This window comes from Perissodus microlepis, chromosome 14, assembly GCF_051167445.1.
Source record: "Perissodus microlepis isolate ML-2025 ecotype Zambia chromosome 14, ASM5116744v1, whole genome shotgun sequence".
Taxonomy (NCBI): Eukaryota; Metazoa; Chordata; class Actinopteri; order Cichliformes; family Cichlidae; genus Perissodus; species Perissodus microlepis.
In genome coordinates, this window is record NC_140474.1 from 2,229,165 (window position 1) to 2,246,138 (window position 16,974).

At 41.2% G+C, this 16,974-nt stretch overlaps 1 protein-coding gene across 7 annotated transcripts in view; it reads left to right on the plus strand.

The window, feature by feature from the left end:
• The first annotated feature begins 530 nt into the window (after window positions 1-530).
• The window catches only part of LOC146372848 (NACHT, LRR and PYD domains-containing protein 3-like), a 33,488-nt gene continuing 17,044 nt past the window's right edge, over window positions 531-16,974 (plus strand). The window contains exons 1-9 of one of the 7 annotated variants that reach the window (XM_084950652.1): window positions 531-1,110; window positions 7,701-12,019; window positions 12,125-12,328; window positions 12,882-12,943; window positions 13,086-13,107; window positions 15,409-15,519; window positions 15,615-15,728; window positions 16,050-16,128; window positions 16,271-16,499. In XM_084950652.1, the coding sequence (XP_084806778.1) occupies window positions 12,919-12,943; window positions 13,086-13,107; window positions 15,409-15,519; window positions 15,615-15,728; window positions 16,050-16,128; window positions 16,271-16,499 (580 nt within the window). In that variant the 5' untranslated portion in view covers window positions 531-1,110; window positions 7,701-12,019; window positions 12,125-12,328; window positions 12,882-12,918. The other 6 variants (XM_084950651.1, XM_084950654.1, XM_084950653.1 and 3 more) reach the window with 6 other exon arrangements.

The window sequence follows — 16,974 nt, forward strand, 5'->3', positions numbered from 1 at the left end:
TAGTATTTGATCCATCTGCTGACACTGTAGTGCCCCTTCCCTGTATACAATAGAAACATATGTCTATAAAATCACCAAATCATCACGTCAGAGATTTGACTCACCTGCAATTTGCTGAAAACATTTCAAAATGAGTTGAAATTAGTAAGACATTTGAATATATGTGGGGTTATGAAACTTAATTATTTTAGCTTTTATTATTATAAAGAGACACCGACTTAAATATTAAAACATAGCTTCCAGTTAGGTTCTATAAATCATTAGCCATTGATTAATTAATAAAAATTAAGAAATGCATGCTTATATACGCTGCTTAATTGTTTATGTGTGTTATTTGTGCAAGAATTTACAATACTACTACTACTAATAATACATTTTATTTATAGGCGCCTTTAAGACCCTCAAGGTCACTTTACAACAGCGCAAGAACAATAGAAGCAGTAAAATATAATAAGCACAGCACAATAAAATATAGACAAAAGGTAAAAGGTTAAAAAAAGAAAAGGAAAAAAAAGGATGCAAACTATCAAAAAAAAATTCACAATCTGTATTTTTCACTGTTGGTGGAATCCTAAGTACCTGGAGAGAACATGCAAGATGCAAAAAAAATAAATCAGCCTCAAATTTACCCTAACTATGAAAATATTAGTGTTTACTCTGACATAACAGCTGGATTGATTTAGATTATGAGATAGGCGAGAAGAGGGAGAGGTGAGTGAGAAGACGGAAATCTAAGATGCTTGGAAAGACCAATAGGGCTTTGGAGCGTGATGTCACGGGGGTGGGCGTGGAAAGGATTTTGAGCTGATGCGCCATTTTCGGGGTCAAAACAAAGCGCAAGCGAAAAAGGAGCGAAGGCACACACAACAGCCACGGTTTGTGTTTGCTGTGTGGTCCGCTGCAATGTTCGATCACACGACCGGCAAGAGAATAAGCTTGAAAAGGGTTTGTGTTTTCATTCTTTCCCCACCTGGAAGCAACATGAGGCAGCTCGTGTATCGATGTTACCAAACAAAGGCGTCTAGCCTGGATAGCAGCTGTGAGACGAGCTGATATCCGGTTCTCTTCCATCTCCAAATATCTGTTGGTGCTCCAGACATTTTCATTCTGGTAAGTTCTAAATATGTTCATATCTTTATAGCCTATTAGTAGTGATGGGCAGATGAAGCACTGAAGCTTTTCATCCAATTGGTTCACCCCAGCACAAAGCTTCTTGAAGCTTCATTTGCTCTAGTAGGACACCTGCTGGACGTAAAAATATTAGTTGGCATGAATTTGAAGAGTGTGGCCTTTTGCACACAGCCTGTAAATGTCAACAACAAAAGGAGTGTGTAAAACATCTATATTGTAGTGATGCAGTATACTGTGTATATTTATACTGGCAGTATGGAAAATGATTATTTGGAAATGCTTAAAATGGAAATGATCATTTACTGGGAGGTGAGGTGTGGTTGGGTGTGGACAGTGGTGGTGCTTTTGTAACGTTGAGGTATGGACAGCTACCTGTTCACATTTTATTCTGTAAAAATTAAATTTTCACTGCTTTTATGACCTTTTTAGTGGGGAGAACATAGCTAGGATTTAATGATTGAACAAATCTTTTAAATCCTTTGTCCTCCACAATGCTAAATGGCTGGGAGTCCTCAATCACCATGCTAACCAGGTCTTCATCAATTTGAGATTGTTCTGAGGAAAGACAACAAAACCAAAGCACAAATATAAACATTCCCACACAGGGGAGGACATCCTCCTCTTCTTAGCCGGCTCCATTCTCTCCTGACTTTCTCTCCTCACTCTCATAAACCTCCAAACTGTCTCCAAACTCTCACTAACCGCAACTCTCCATCAAACACCCACATTTTGAATGGAGTCTGAGGGGTTTATATCGCTGTCATAGCTCGCAGCAAAGTTCGAACCACTTCATGAACCAGTCACGTGGTACAGCCGGGCAGCGAGGCTTCGGACGTCATCATTTTCAGCTCCTCCCATAAATGAAGCAAGCCTCGTTACGCGCATCGCGGAAACGCCCCCTCAATTACTCGACACAAGCTTTGAAGCCTCGATACAGAACGTCACATCACTACCTATTAGTCTTATTTTCGATGCACTCTGAGCTCATAGCAAATTAGAACAAACATCCTACTGAGTGATTTTGCAGAACTACCTTCTATTTATAGAGTTGCTAATTATTTGGCATTATTGCAGCAAACCAGCCAATGAAATGGATGAAACATCATGACTGGGTTCCAGCGCTACACAAGGGACCTGCTTCAAACATACCACCATGCCAATCAGATTACTTCTTCCATGTCAGGGTGAAGAGGTGACCCTTCTGGATAAGATGGTGAAGGTTTGCTGCGTTTGATGAACAGTGTGGTAATAAAACCAGGGAAAAATGAAACCTGCTCCTGTTAAATATTCTTAAGTCTTGTGCTCTATAAATAGCCGTATTTTTTTCAAAAGATACAGTAAATAAAGTTATGTTAGTAATGTTAGTAGTGGGTGATATCATGTAAACACTGACATGATTTTGTGTAAACATTTTGTCTTTTATAAACTATAAATGACATGGATTCTACACTGTAGAACATCACATCAGTTACAAAGTGGTTTTAATTTTTAAAAAAAGGCAAAAATTAGTTTGTTTCTTTATTCAACTTTTGAACTGTGGGACTCAGTCAGTACATATTCAGTTAATGCAAATTATTTACATGGCAGTGCACTACAGGCATAAATCTAGACCCCTATATAAAACATTATGGGTCATTCCCACAACCCACAGCTTTACTGTGTTCCAGCAAAGTATCCAATAGCAGTGACAACTCCTCCACAGTAGCAGGTGGGATTTTTCTGTTTTGAGGACGGCTTCTTTTACCTGTCACTACGGATGGTCTGTTTATGTTTTGATCAAGAGCCTTTTTTTGGGCAGCTGAAGAGGAGAAGTCTATCTTATGGCCAACCTCTGGCTGTATCTTGGTCACATTACCCAGCAAAACCCAGTATGCAGGTTCTGTAACAGTCCTTGTGCCACGATCAACACTGTTGCTTCTACATTAAACAGAAGAGCAGTGACGTGGCTGCAGGTCACCACGACTCCGGCCTTACAGGTGCAGTGGGCGGCTTCAACCTTCCCTGTGATGCTCACAGTGACCCGTGGCTGCAATGCTGGTTCATTCAGTCTTTGAGAGTGCAGGACCTGAAACATACACAAAGTTAATTTAAAGACAAGAACTATGAGCCAAGGCCGACATAAATGTGTTTTATCTACTTTATCATAAATGTAACAAAGTGTTTAGAAAGTTAGCACATACATGTCATTTTTCATTTCTTTATGTGTCCATCTATAGAACGCTGCATGTTATAGTGTAAATCTGCCTGTTCTCTGTCAGAAACCTGCCTGCAGAAAATGAACCTAAAGTATGCAATGCAAGGATGTAATCACTTCGGAGATGGAGAAAGCATAAAGTGACAATTATGAATCACTTAATATGATAAGGAGATTCTGCAGGTCATTAATCAATGTATAAAACTAAAATAAAATCTATTTTTAGTGACACAGGATACAAACATGGAAGCAAGATGTGTAATTAGAATTATATATAATAAATAATTAATTATTGCAATTTCTTTAACCATAAAGAATAACTAAATCCTTCAGGACAATGTCACATCAGTGCACTGAACTCACTATGTTATCCCTCTAACAGCCTCCACATGTTCTCGCTGTAATTTCCCCTCATGAATGAATTTATGCTGCACTAATCTGAATGTTCGGAGGGAAATCAAACGCATTTCACACGCAGTACTCGAGCTGACTTACCTTTGTTTGAATGACGACTTGTACGCGCTGATTCCACAGATAAGGTACGAGAATATGTCAGGCTACGTCAATAGCGGTTGGTCTTCAGGGTTTCTACTCCACGGGCGTATTTCATATGGGTCCACATTTCCAATGCACGCTATTTTCTGCAAGTACCGCTGCGTCGCCTCTGGACGCAGCCGGTGTCCCTACAGTCCATTCTCTTTTCAGCTGCTTTTAAGCATCTTTCTTGTAGTCGTCGTTCCAACGCAGTGTGTTTGTTTTGATTTGTGGACCTGGAAAATGGCGCCGCGTTCCCACTAGAGGTGGGAATCACCATACATCCCACGATACGATATTATCACAATACTTAACGCACGATACGATATTATTGCAATTTTTTTTAAATATTTTGCGATATTCAAATTCTGTACATAAAGGTAAACTTTATCAATATTCATTTTATCTAATAACAAAGTCTCACACTCAGTCTTTCTCTCATTTCAGTCAGTTTTATTGTTGACAAACTGAACGGTTTGTATTACAGTCTAGTCCAACTTAACTGAATGCAACCATCTGGTACAATTATAGCTATTCTGAACTATGCAATTTATGAAAACTGTGCAGCCCATTCAGCAACTGAAGAATTTGAAAGTAAATTAAAACAAAATATAATTTTACATTAAATAAAAAAGTTTTAAACTTAATTAAAATAAAACACGTCTTAAATTAAAATAAGTAAACTGTCATGTTTATTGCTGCCAAAAAAAAGTTAAACACATTTGGACAGTGTCAGGATGTCAGGAATGTCAGGATTCTTGCTCAGAAAAAGGATCAACATGCTCTGAAGTCAGAGCACAAAAACCTTTTTTGTAACAAAATATCAATTTCTGTTGTCCCTGTATCGATACATTATTAGCAAACAAAATATCACGATACTACACAGTATCGATTTTTTTCCCCCACCCCTAGTTCCTACAATACATTGCGGCGTGATGTCAACTCCAAAGCCCTATTGGTGGAGAGTCCTGGATTGTGAAGTCCTATTGGGAGTGTTCCTAAGAGGTTTCATTGACCCACTATTGATCATTTGCCTCATCACATCAACCAAGTGTGAAAAAAGGTGTGGGTTACCATCAGAGGTTTTGGGTGAACCCATTGTGAGAGCTTGCTGAGGTCAAATGGCCCCAGGATGTGAGTGGGTGTTAAGGCGTCTGGGAAGGATCTCAAAAGTGGATTATAAATGGCAGACAGTTAGCGTCGTAAGCCCCGCCCTCCGTTCAAAGATGGTCGTTCACAGTGGACATAGATGGCTTCTTTGTGAACTGGTTTAGATTTCTGGATTCCTTTGGAGAGTTAACCCCTGCGTATTAGCTTAAAAACACTACAAAGGGCCAAGAATAAAGGAGGACAAGATCTACCTAACTTCCAACACTACTTCTTAGCCAACGGGCTACAATTCATCCCAGGATGCCTAAATCACAGCCACTTAGATGAACCCTAGCTAGACACAGAACAGGCACTATGCAATATAAATAGAGACCTCAGACCTACCATTCATTAGCTCAAACATCAAATAACATGCATGCAAAAGCATCAACATCAGCTCCTCTCTGACAGCATGGTGTCTTCATTGATCCCAAGCAAACGTGCACCCATCTGGAACAACCCTAACATACTACAGAACAATAATATGATTAACTTCACAGACTGGAGTCGTAAAGGAATTAAATACTTGGAAGACATATTCGAAGGAACAGACTTTATTCCATTTGACAGATTAGTTATAGAATACATGATTAACAAGAATAGATTTTTAGAATATCAACAAATTAAGTCTATAGTAAAAAAGAAATTTAAGCCTAATCAAACGCCATCAAGTGTGGTACAAATTCTTTTACATCCCTGGGTACAGTTAATAAAATAATACATAGAGTGCACTATACAGATCAGTGGATGTTCAGGATGGGTTTTACGTCTTCTCACAACTGTTCGCACTGTAAAGGCAATGCACCTAAAAATTACATCCATGCTCTTAGGTTCTGGTGCTGGATATGCGAAGACTTATCAAAGTTTTTTGAAATGTAACATTCCAGCCTCCCCTTCAGTTTGCTTTTCGGGTCATTTAGATGATGTCACTGTGGAGATGATTACAGTCCACATGGCTCTCGCTGCCTTATCCATTGCTAAGAAGACTGTCCTCATGAAATGGAAAATAAAAATAATTTTAAGTTTAACCAATGTAGAGACCGTTTGTTGGACCATTGCCAGACAGGAATCAAATAAACAAACAAAAAATAGATTCTGGGAAGAGACAATGGAGTTAAAGTCAAATGCTCTGGACCTCCTCTCTCAGAGACAAACGACTGCCACGACCAGGCACTAACACTTTTTATTATGGGTGATAAACAAGATTACTAAAACAGATTAAGGTGGCCTTAGGTCTGATCTCGGCTCATGTTTCTTCTTCTGCAACTTTCTGGGCATCTCCTTATTTGGAGACACTGCTTCACCCATCACCATGGCAACCACCTCCTACCCTCCAGTCAGATCTGCATAAAGGAGGAGTGTATGGTGCATACCATCGCATAACAACTGATTTATCACCTTAGCTATATTCCACAGAGAGGAATGCTTCTCTCTGCTCATGTCTGTTATCATCAGAGTGAATCCAAAATGATTCCACAATACACTGTGTGCAGTAAAAGACAAAACACAAATATGTGGTGCTAATTATGCGACATTAGCCTTACAAGATAAAAATAAATCCCAACACTTGTCTTTAGTTGCTCACAGGTTCTTGTACTTACAAATTGGTTCAGTTTTGGTTGCTTTATGTTTTGAAATGTTGCATTTACATTTTTCTTTACTTTAAATAGTAATGAATTTATTATAATGATGCATTAAAAAACTGCATCAACTCTATGCCTTGAAAGCAGTCAGCTGACTTTTTCTATTTAGCTTTTTAATTTTTTAATGTATTTTTTCTATTAAAGATTTTACTATTATTATAATATGGAGGTAATTTCGTGCCAGATATGGAGGTCTCCCACTGTAGTTGTTTGATTTTGAAATGTGATGTCATGGTCCTCCAATTCTCCCTGGTTTCCTGTCAGTGCTTGTTATTGGCTGTATCCCAATTCAGGGTCTGCAGCCTTAAAGTACGCAGCCTTAACGGTCCACAAGGGCCGCGTACTCAAAGACTGCTAAGGCCGGAAGTTCGAGGCTTGTGAAATGAGACGGTCTAGCCTCCGTCGCGCGCCCAGGTTGCCTAGCAACCATGATACTAACAGCTGGAAACGTTTCATACAGCTTTGTTTGACAGAAATGAAGGAGAAAATCTTTTGTTCATTTGTTTGTTTGTTTCTACATGAGCTTTGATCATTCTCTGTAAGATTCAGCTCAGCTATTGAACGGCGTATATTTTAAAGTAAAGGCTTTAAAACCAAGTTAGTACAAACGTCACTAATGTCACATAACTTTGCCGACATGTGGCCAACAGTAATGTTTTAATGTTCTTCGTTATTAAACATTTGCACATAAATAAGTGACATAATATTCAGTACTTACTTAAAGTTTACTCTTCGGGCGCCCCTCATCCGCTGTTTTTTTTTTCGGCAAAATTATCCACACCCACCGCCGCGCTATGCATTCTGGGATATGTTGGGCCACGAAGTCTACACCGCCACGTCCTTAAAATTCAGGGAAATAAAGGACGCATTTGAGGGCCGCATTTCGAGCAGCCTTCGAATTGGGACAGCCTTCATCGCGTTGCTGTGACGTAATTGGCCTTAAAATGCGGCCTTTAAGGCTGCAGACCCTGAATTGGGATACAGCCATTGTGTGTCCCTCTCTCCCTCCCATCCTCACTCCTTTCCGCCTGGGTGGTGTTGCATTGCAGATTTCCACCTTCAGCCAACGCACCTGCTGGCAATCAACTCACCTGCTGCTCATCATCCCCATCAGACTGGTCACTACGGCGGCTGAGTTGTGGTCATCGCTGGCTCGTGTAGCCCCAGCTGTCACAGTATGTTTAGCTTCTAACCTGTTTCTCTTCTCCTTGGTGCAGACCTTCCCTGATCCCTCCCTGTTTCCCTTGGACCCTGTCGAGCGAGTGTATTCATGAGTGAGCGTCAGCGTGGAGTGCAAGTTTGGTCATGTAAGTGACTGGCTTTGTGAAGACAGGAGTTTGGGCGTGTTTCCCTTCTCTGGATTCTATGGAGCTCCTGTTCCCTTCACCATTGTATTAGCAGCTGGTGTCACTTAAATAAACTCACCTTTATTGTGAACATTCAGAGACCCGCGTTTGAGTCCTGTCAATCATCTTGACATGTGAATGGGCAGATTGAAGGCTCAGTCTGAAAGCCCAGAAACAACCTCCATAAAGTAGCTCTGCTTTTGTCACTGTGGACTGTTACCAGTATTATTTGTGTCACAGTAAATATTCAAATTTTCTTTAGATTTCTCTGTTCTCCAAGCCATATCAGTGACATATCAGCAAATCAGTTCTCTCTCTGTGGCACTGTTAGCTAAAAGTTAATAAATTAACACAGGGTGTTATTCTGAGGTTTTTTAATTTTCCCCTTTTTGATACAATGTAGTGACTGACATTAAAATGAAGCAAAATCTTACAAATTTAAAGGAAGGAGATAATGAAGAATTCAGAACTGATGAAAAATGGCAGGAGTAACTGTTAGGTAAGTCACATTGGCTGGTAAAAGCAAAGAGAAGTTCCTTCAGTGGGCTGGTTTCAGTCATTATGCAAATGTACTGTTTATAAGATTGGGGAAACCTGCAGTCAGCTGAGACTGAAGAAGTCACTTGGATGAGTGATGAAACGTTTCTCCCACTGAAAACGCTACGTCCAGATGAACAGAATCAACTATTTGGAGATCTGCTTACCTGGATGACTGAGCATGCATCAAGACAAAGAGAAGTTAACTTTTATTTAGTGATATGACCAAATAGCGAAATGGACTTTTTGGGAGGAAGTCTGCAGAATTGAACCAAAAGCAATCTGGAATTCTTCTTCCCCTTTGGATTTTTTATTTTTTTTGCAAATTTTTGTTCAGGCAAATATGTTGAAAGAAGCCTTTAATTGTCAAAATTCTTGTTTTGGACCTCTAATAAAATCAGTCATGTCTGATAGCTTGTCTGATATTGCTAAAAACCAAATTTGCTACCCTCTTCACTCATTTGGATGAGCAATTTAGGTTCTCACCACAGCGAGGACGCTGGTAGGTCAAAACTTGGAGTATCCCTAACACTTATATGAAGGAACAAATAACAGTGTATGGAGAAGAGCCATAAATATCACTTTATCATAGTTCAATAAGTTTAAAGTGATTTGTCTTTGAAAGCTTTGTTGTAGCTTTACTCTTTTTTCAATATAGTGTATTCAAAGTTCCTATTTTCAAATGGGTTCAAATGGAGCGTTCCAACATATACACCAAATTTGACAATCGTCTTATTTAACCTGTTTGTCTGAAACAGGTCTCTCAAACAGGTCTCTACCTGTATAAAGAAAGGTTAAATAAAATAAAATTGACTTTATTCAAACAAAAGCATACAACATCACTCTCAAACTGAGATTTTGAAATTTAGCATTAGTCCACTTTGTTTTTTTTCTCCTTTCTTTCAGCTCAATCTTCAATATGCTTTGTCCACTATCCCTCCTGACATATTCAAACCATCTCAGCATTGCCTCTTTATTTGTCACTTGGGTTTGGTAAAAACAAACAAACAAACAAAAAAAAACAATATTCAAGTACAATACAGATAGCTGAAAATTCTACTTAAGTACAGTAGTCATACCTGGGTCCTGGGTGAGCGACCAGACAAAAACATTCAAAAAGTCCTAGGAGTGAAGGGAACAGTTTACCCAGCCCAGGATAGGGTTACCACCCTGGAGCCAGGTCCGGGGAGGGGGCCTGGGGGCGAACGTCTGGCAGCTGGGCCTTAGTCCATGGGGCCCGACCAGACACAGTCCAATAAATGGACATTAGCCCAGACTCCTGTCGGCCCATCACCAGCAGTAAGCACTCTAGGGGTCGGGTGCAGTGTGTGCTGGGCAGCTGCCAGGGGATTCTCACAAACCATCAAGCGACTCAGGTTGGTTGACACACCTCTACAATGTTGCATGTAGATCGGGGCGGAACCTCTTGATTGGCAGACTGGGGTGGTGTTTTCTATCTTCAAGAAGCGGGGACCCGAGAGCATGCTCCAACTATAGGGGGGAAATCACACTGCTCGGCCAGAGTTCATCCATTAGTCGAATGTCGGATACCGGAGGAACAATGTGGTTTTCGTCCTGGTCGTGGAACGCTGGCCTTGCTCTTCACGCTCTTGAGGATACTTGAGGGTGCATGGGAGTTTGCCCAGCCAGTCGACACATGTTTTGTGTACTTGGAAAAGGTATTCAACTGTGTCCCTCTGAGTGTTCTGTGGGAGGTTCAGTGCCCACTCCAAGTCAGGGACCTGGAATCTCCTCCCCAAGTGGAGGACTTTAAGTATCTCTGGGTTTTCTTCCCAAGTAAGGGAAGAAGATGGATTGGTGCAGCGTCTGCAGTGATACGGACGCTGTACAGGTCTGTCATGGTGAAGAGAGAGCTGAGCATAAAAGTGAAGCTCTCAATTTACCGGTCGATCTACATCCCTACCCTCACGTATAGTCATGAGCTGTGGGTAGTGACCGGAAGAATGAGATTGCAGAAACAAGCAGCAGAAATGAGCTTCCTCTGAAGGATGGCTGGCCTTTCCCTTAGAGTGAGGAGTTTGGCCATCCAGAAAGGGCTCAGAATAAAGCCGCTACTCTGCCACAAGAAAGGATGCAATTAAGGTGGTTCGGGCATTTGACAAGGATGCCTTCTGGGCATCTGCTGGATGAGGTGTTCCAGAAATGTTGGAGGGAGGAGGCCCTGGAGCAAACCTGGGACACGCTGGAAAGATTATTTCGGCTAGCTAAGGGAGGTCTGGGCTTCTCTGCTTAGACTGCTGCCTCTGCAACTCGGCCCTGCATAAGCAGTAGAAAATGGATAGATTAAGAACCTTAACAAAATATTTGTACTTTGTTACTTCTCACCTCTGCTGATTACTGTCTTGACCCAGTTCAATACCAGTCAGTGAAGCTCTCCCAAGAACTGCTGATCAATATCTTGGTTATGTTTGGATTGATCTGTGCACTGCATCTACTACAACAATTATCCCAAGAACTGAACATTACAGTATTCATTTGTACAGCAGTCTGGATCCAGGTAAACTGTTGTCGAACAGATCCTGACTCAAGAGTCTGGGTCACTGTATCACAGGACAGAATCTTGTTTTGATTTCTTTTGAAGGAATAACTGGACTATAAGAAATTTCAGAGTCATTATTTTGAATATGAATCTGTCACAACGGAGCAGGATAGACTCACGCACAGACTGCGAATCACAATAAACAGTTCTTTATTAACACAACTCCAAGTGCACCATATACAAGTGGGGAAAAGGGGGTCCACTGCCGGTCCGCTCACTCCACATTGAAATCCTCCTCCTTCTACATGCCACACTTAAACTGCCACACTCACGTACAGGTTCTGAAACAGGGTCTCAAGACGGGGGCAAGGAGAATCTATATACAGGGTCAAGGTATTTAATACTAAGAAAACATGAATAGAACTCGAAATGTTGGAAAGGCCAGAATTACACTAAGGAGTGTTACACAATAGTCCAGCGACGAAGGGAAGTGGCAGACAGACAGGTTGATGAATCACAGGTGAGTAATTACTTGCAGGTGCGAGGACCAAAAGCAGGAGCCCATGATGAACTCCGCCCAGGCAAACTGTTGCGAGCAGGGAGGAGAGAGAGAGAGAAAAACCAGAACAAACACATGTAGCCTCACTGGGCCAACTGGGCAGACACAGGGACCATGACAGTTACCCAAGCAAAATAACAGAAACAAAAGAGTTGTGTTGTCATGGTCCTCCTGGATGTCCCCGTCCCCTCTCCCTCTGGTTTTTCTTTCTTTTTCTATCTGTCTGTGCTGTGTGGGTGCACTAACCACACCCTGTGTTTTAGAGGCGGATCTTCTGCCTACTCCAGCCAGACTGGGCACACCTGTTTCTGAACTTGTGATCTGCCGCTCCCTACTGAGGCTTGAGGAAGACGTCCATTTGATGCCAGACTGTTAGAGATTGGTGTCTCAGTATGGAAATGTCTTGATGCATGCTCAATCATCCAGGTAAGGAAATCCCAAAAAGTTGATTCTGTTCATCTGGAGTATGGAAATGTTTGTCTGCTTTTTCTGTGAGAGACTGCAACTTACCTTCTGCTTCTTTCTGCGTAGATATCTAGACCTGGGGTGTGAGTAAAAAGGAGGTTTAAGGATCTGTTGAACTGGCGGAGTGTCGTAACTGAGGAGTTATGGATCAGACGGCTTGAAGGTTCTGCTATCGCTGGCAACTTGATGTTCTAATTGTAAAAAGACAAAAACGCACTGAACTTGGATTCTGAGTCTGTGTTTTCAGTCAGAAAACCTCAAACATGACAGGTATAGTACATGTACATTTTAAAACAGGAGTTTGCAGTGTAACTAATCAACTAAGTGTTTTATAAAACATGTTAGTGAACTTGTAGTCAAGGTCCTAAACTTCAAAAAAAAAAAAAGGTTTGGTTTTTTGTTTTTATTGTGATAAACTTCTTCAAATTTAAAATTGTATTCAATTTTGGTTATTGTTATTGTGTCCACTTGTAAATAACATTTACGTTGTGCAAGTCTTACTTATTTTTCACTTTTTCTTTGTCATGCCACCTTTGTGCTGAACTGAATTTGGGTTTTAGCCCTTGTTGTTTATTTTTCTTGTCCTGGAGCTTCTAAATTATTCATTTTTGTCTTGAGACTTCTTTAAAGCTCTTGTAATTATGCACCCTGCAAGCTTCTCCTTTTACTACATTTCAGTTAACATTTGAACACTACTCAACAATTCTGTTTCTACTTGCTCTTGCTGGACTGGTTTGACAAGGTGTTAGAACTCAAGGGGCATAAGTAGCGTTTCTAATGCTGTTTGAATCTAATGAACTACTTTTGCAACTATCCCACTCAGATAAGTTTCCTTAGAAGTGCAGTATGCAGATGATCTGATGGATCCAAAAATGAATAACTCCAGTAAGTCCTATTATTTTCTTTTTCATATTTATTGTTTGTTTTTTTGTTTTGTTTTGTTTTTTGAGGACTTTTAATAATAAAATGAATAATTAAAATGATCTTCAACCTGAGTGCTAATTTAGTTTTTTCTTTTCGCTCTTAGGTGCATCCTCTAACAAGAAAAGGTAATCCCATGTTTATATCGTGCTTTCATTCCCTTAAACACATTTGTCATGTACTGATGAAGCTCATGATCTGAGTTGTTATGAAATTGAACACATTAAACTCCAAAAAAAAAGAAAATTTATGGTTTTAATTTAAGTGGTGTACAAAGAGTCATCCTAAGGATGGTCAAAAGTAGATGAAAATTAAGGACTTGGATTAAAGAATTGAAAGTGGTTCTTTTGAGGCTACATTAGTCAAGTCTGGTTTTACTGGTTTCCCATATGCTAGCTCAATCCAAACAAGTGATGACTTGTTAAACTGAACCTACATGTTCCTAAAAAATATATATCTATATAACAATGCTTTGTATGTATATTTATCATATAAGGGTTTCAGTCTTCATGCTCCAAGCTTGTGTCCTCTACCAGAGGCCTGGGAGCTTGAGGGTCCTGCTCCTTCTTCCTGATGTTGCTGTCATTCGGTATCACTACAGCTATCATTACAGCCGTCTGCTTCTGGTTGTCTACCACCACTATGTCCAGTTGGTTAGCCGCCACCATTTTGCCCATCTGTATCTTGAAGTCCCAAAAGATCTTTGGTCAGTTATTCTGCACCACCCTAGTAGGAGTCTCCCATGTTGATCTCAGGACTTCCAGTCCATACTCGGCCCAGATGTTCCTGTATTCTACGCCGGCCACTTGTTTGTTGGGGGTTTTGTTTGTTTGCTTTTTCATATATATGTAAATATTCATCATGAACTCATGGGGATGTGGTGAACAACACTAAAGGTCAACTTCAAGCCAATAGCATCAGTTAGCGGGATCAAGTGCGGGATCTACCAAGGAGATTCTCTGTCCCCCCTGATGTTCTGCAGGGGCCTGAAGAACAATATGGGCCTCGACAAAGGCATCATTTGGACACACCCCATTTGCTTGATACAGGCCTGGGGGTTTCAATGTCAGGTGTTGTTTCCTCCAAACTCTCCCAGCTCAGCGTGTCACCAGCTACCTGTCAGTGGATCACCAGCTTCCTGACAGACAGAAAGCAACAAGTGAGGCTGGGGGAGATCACCTCTGGAACCCGGTCCCTCAGTATTGGTGCCCCTCAAGGATGTGTCCTCTCACCACTACTGTTCTCCCTCTACACTAACGACTGCACCTCCAAGAACTCGGCTGTCAAACTCCTAAAGTTTGCAGATGACACCACTGTCATTGGCCTCATTCAGGATGGTGATGAGTCTGCATACCGGCAGGAAGTTGAGCGGCTGGTACTCTGGTGCAGTCAGCACAATCTGGAGCTGAACACTCTTAAGACTGTAGAGATGACAGTGGACTTCAGGAGACATCCCTCAACTCTGCTCCCCCTCACCATATCAGACAGCCCTGTGTCAACTGTGAAGACCTTCAAGTTCCTGGGTACAACCATCTCCCAGGACCTGAAGTGGGAGACCAACATCAACTCCATCCTCAAACAGACCCAGCAGAGGATGTACTTCCTGAGACAACTGGGGAAGTACAGTCTTCCACAGGAGCTGCTGATCCAGTTCTACACTGCGGTCATTGAGTCTGTCCTGTGCTCCTCCATCACAGTCTGGTATGGAGCAGCCACTAAACAGGACAGGAGCAGACTGCAGCGGACTGTACGGGCAGCAGAAAGGATCATCGGCGCCCCCCTGCCCTCCATCCAGGATCTGTACCTCTCAAGAACCAGGAATCGGGCAGGGAAAATCATCACAGACCCCTCACACCCTGGACACAGACTTTTTGATCTGCTGCCCTCTGGCAGACGGTACAGAAGCCTGCAGACCAGGACCACCCGACACAGGAACAGTTTCTTTCCCCTCGCCATCTCCCTTCTTAACAGTTGACCTGTCACACTGCTCCCACTGCCAGACTGCAGCTGCACCTTATGTACATTTTGTAGTATTCATTCCACCTCATTCATTTCTGTATTTTATGTATATAAGTTTAGATTCGTTATTTATAGTTGGTTTACACAGCGTTGTATATGTATGTGTAATGTGTATATATAGACACGTGTGTGTGTGTGTGTGTGTGTGTGATTTAGATTGCTGTGCTTGAGAGCCACCATCTACCGGAACCAAATTCCCTGTATGTGTCTGCACATATACTTGGCCAATAAACACGATTCTGATTCTGATTCTGAACATCACTAGCAATCAATAAACATTTTCAAATTACATCTGCCTGCCTCTGAATGTGTACATGTGGGTCATGCTCACAACTACAATGTGTTTCTCTGGCAGACATTAGCATTCTGATGCGCTTTTTTTTTTTTTTTTTTTTTCCCCCTCTCGGCAGTCACCACAAAACATTAAAGTCCCCTGAACCCAGCTGTGCATCCTGGAAGAGTACTTGGTCAAAGTCTGAACCACTTACATTTGAAGATGGACAATCTCCTTCCAAAAAGACGTGAGCTGTTGCTCACATTTCAGTGTCAAACTTTGCACAGTTTAACTTGTTGTTGTTGTTGTTGTTGTTTCTGATCCTCATTTATTGTATCTCAGCAGAGATCAGGAGAATCCTAGGTCCCCTGAACCCAGCTGTGCATCCTGGAAGAGTACTTGGTCAAAGTCTGAACCACTTACATTTCAAGATGGACAATCTTCCTCAAAAAAGTCGTAAGGCTTCACTAACTGAGAAGGGGGGGGGGTTGTCTTTCTGTTAGCATGATTAACCTACATTGAAGTGAGACATGTCATTGTGTTCTCTTCCTTTGATTTATTTACGCTGTAAATTTGGCCATTTTTAGATGTGAATCTGTTGCGCTCAGTCTGTTTTGTGACAGCTGCTCACAACTGCAGGCGGTCATGCGATCGCAACTGTGTTAGTTAAACTACGTACAAATCTTTCTGCTATAGATAAGCATTATTTACTATTAACTACCTGTAGGTACTGCATGTAAACTATGACACATTACGCATAGTTTCATTTCTCTGCAGAGATCATGGGGATGGAACCGAGTCTGCCAGTTTTCCATCTATCCATAACAATCCTCAAGACTTGGACTCCATATTTCCAGTATGTGATTGTAGAACATTTTTCACCGTCTTTAAAATCATTGAAAATTTATCTGTTTTGATGATCCTTGCAGTGCTATTAAGACTAGTGTTGTCAACTCCTACAACATTGCCTGATTGTGGTTCTGTCTGTTCTGTTACAGTTACTTCAGGAGAACATTATAGCATTTGTGAAGAATGAACTGCAAATGATTCAGACTGTTTTGAGTCAAGGAAACTCTGACTATTTAGAGACTCAGAAGAAGCACGAGGAGGTGGGAGATTTTGGTGAAGAAAAGCAGATCAGGATCAGGAGAACGGCTTTTCTTAAGATCACACTGCAGTTTCTGAGGAGAATGAATCACAACGAACTAGCTGAGTCCATCCAGAGCAGTAAGACATCTTAATAATACTGAGAAACAAATGATGATAATTAAAATGACAAAAGCTATGACATCTAATGATGCCACAGTGATCCATAATACTGTCATGGATTGCTGTGTGGTGGGCAGGAAGTGAACCTCAATGCAGGACTCGTGAAAAAAGGAAATAAACTCAAAACAGGTTTAATACTTAAGTCTTTCAAAATATACATGCAAAAAAACAGAAGATGGGCCTGGACCACTAAATTAGACTCTAAGGAAACACAGAACTAGGGACCACAGAACACTGAGGACAATGGGCAAATAAATACACATGGTAATGTGACTAGTGGGGAGAATTCACTCCCCACTACATTACAACTCCATTACACATGTGTACCGTATTTTTCAGACCATATAAGGCGCATTAAGCGAAACAAAACAGTCAGATAAGTCAAACTTTACTCAACTCATTCTTCTTGCTTCCTCCACTTCCGTACCATTGA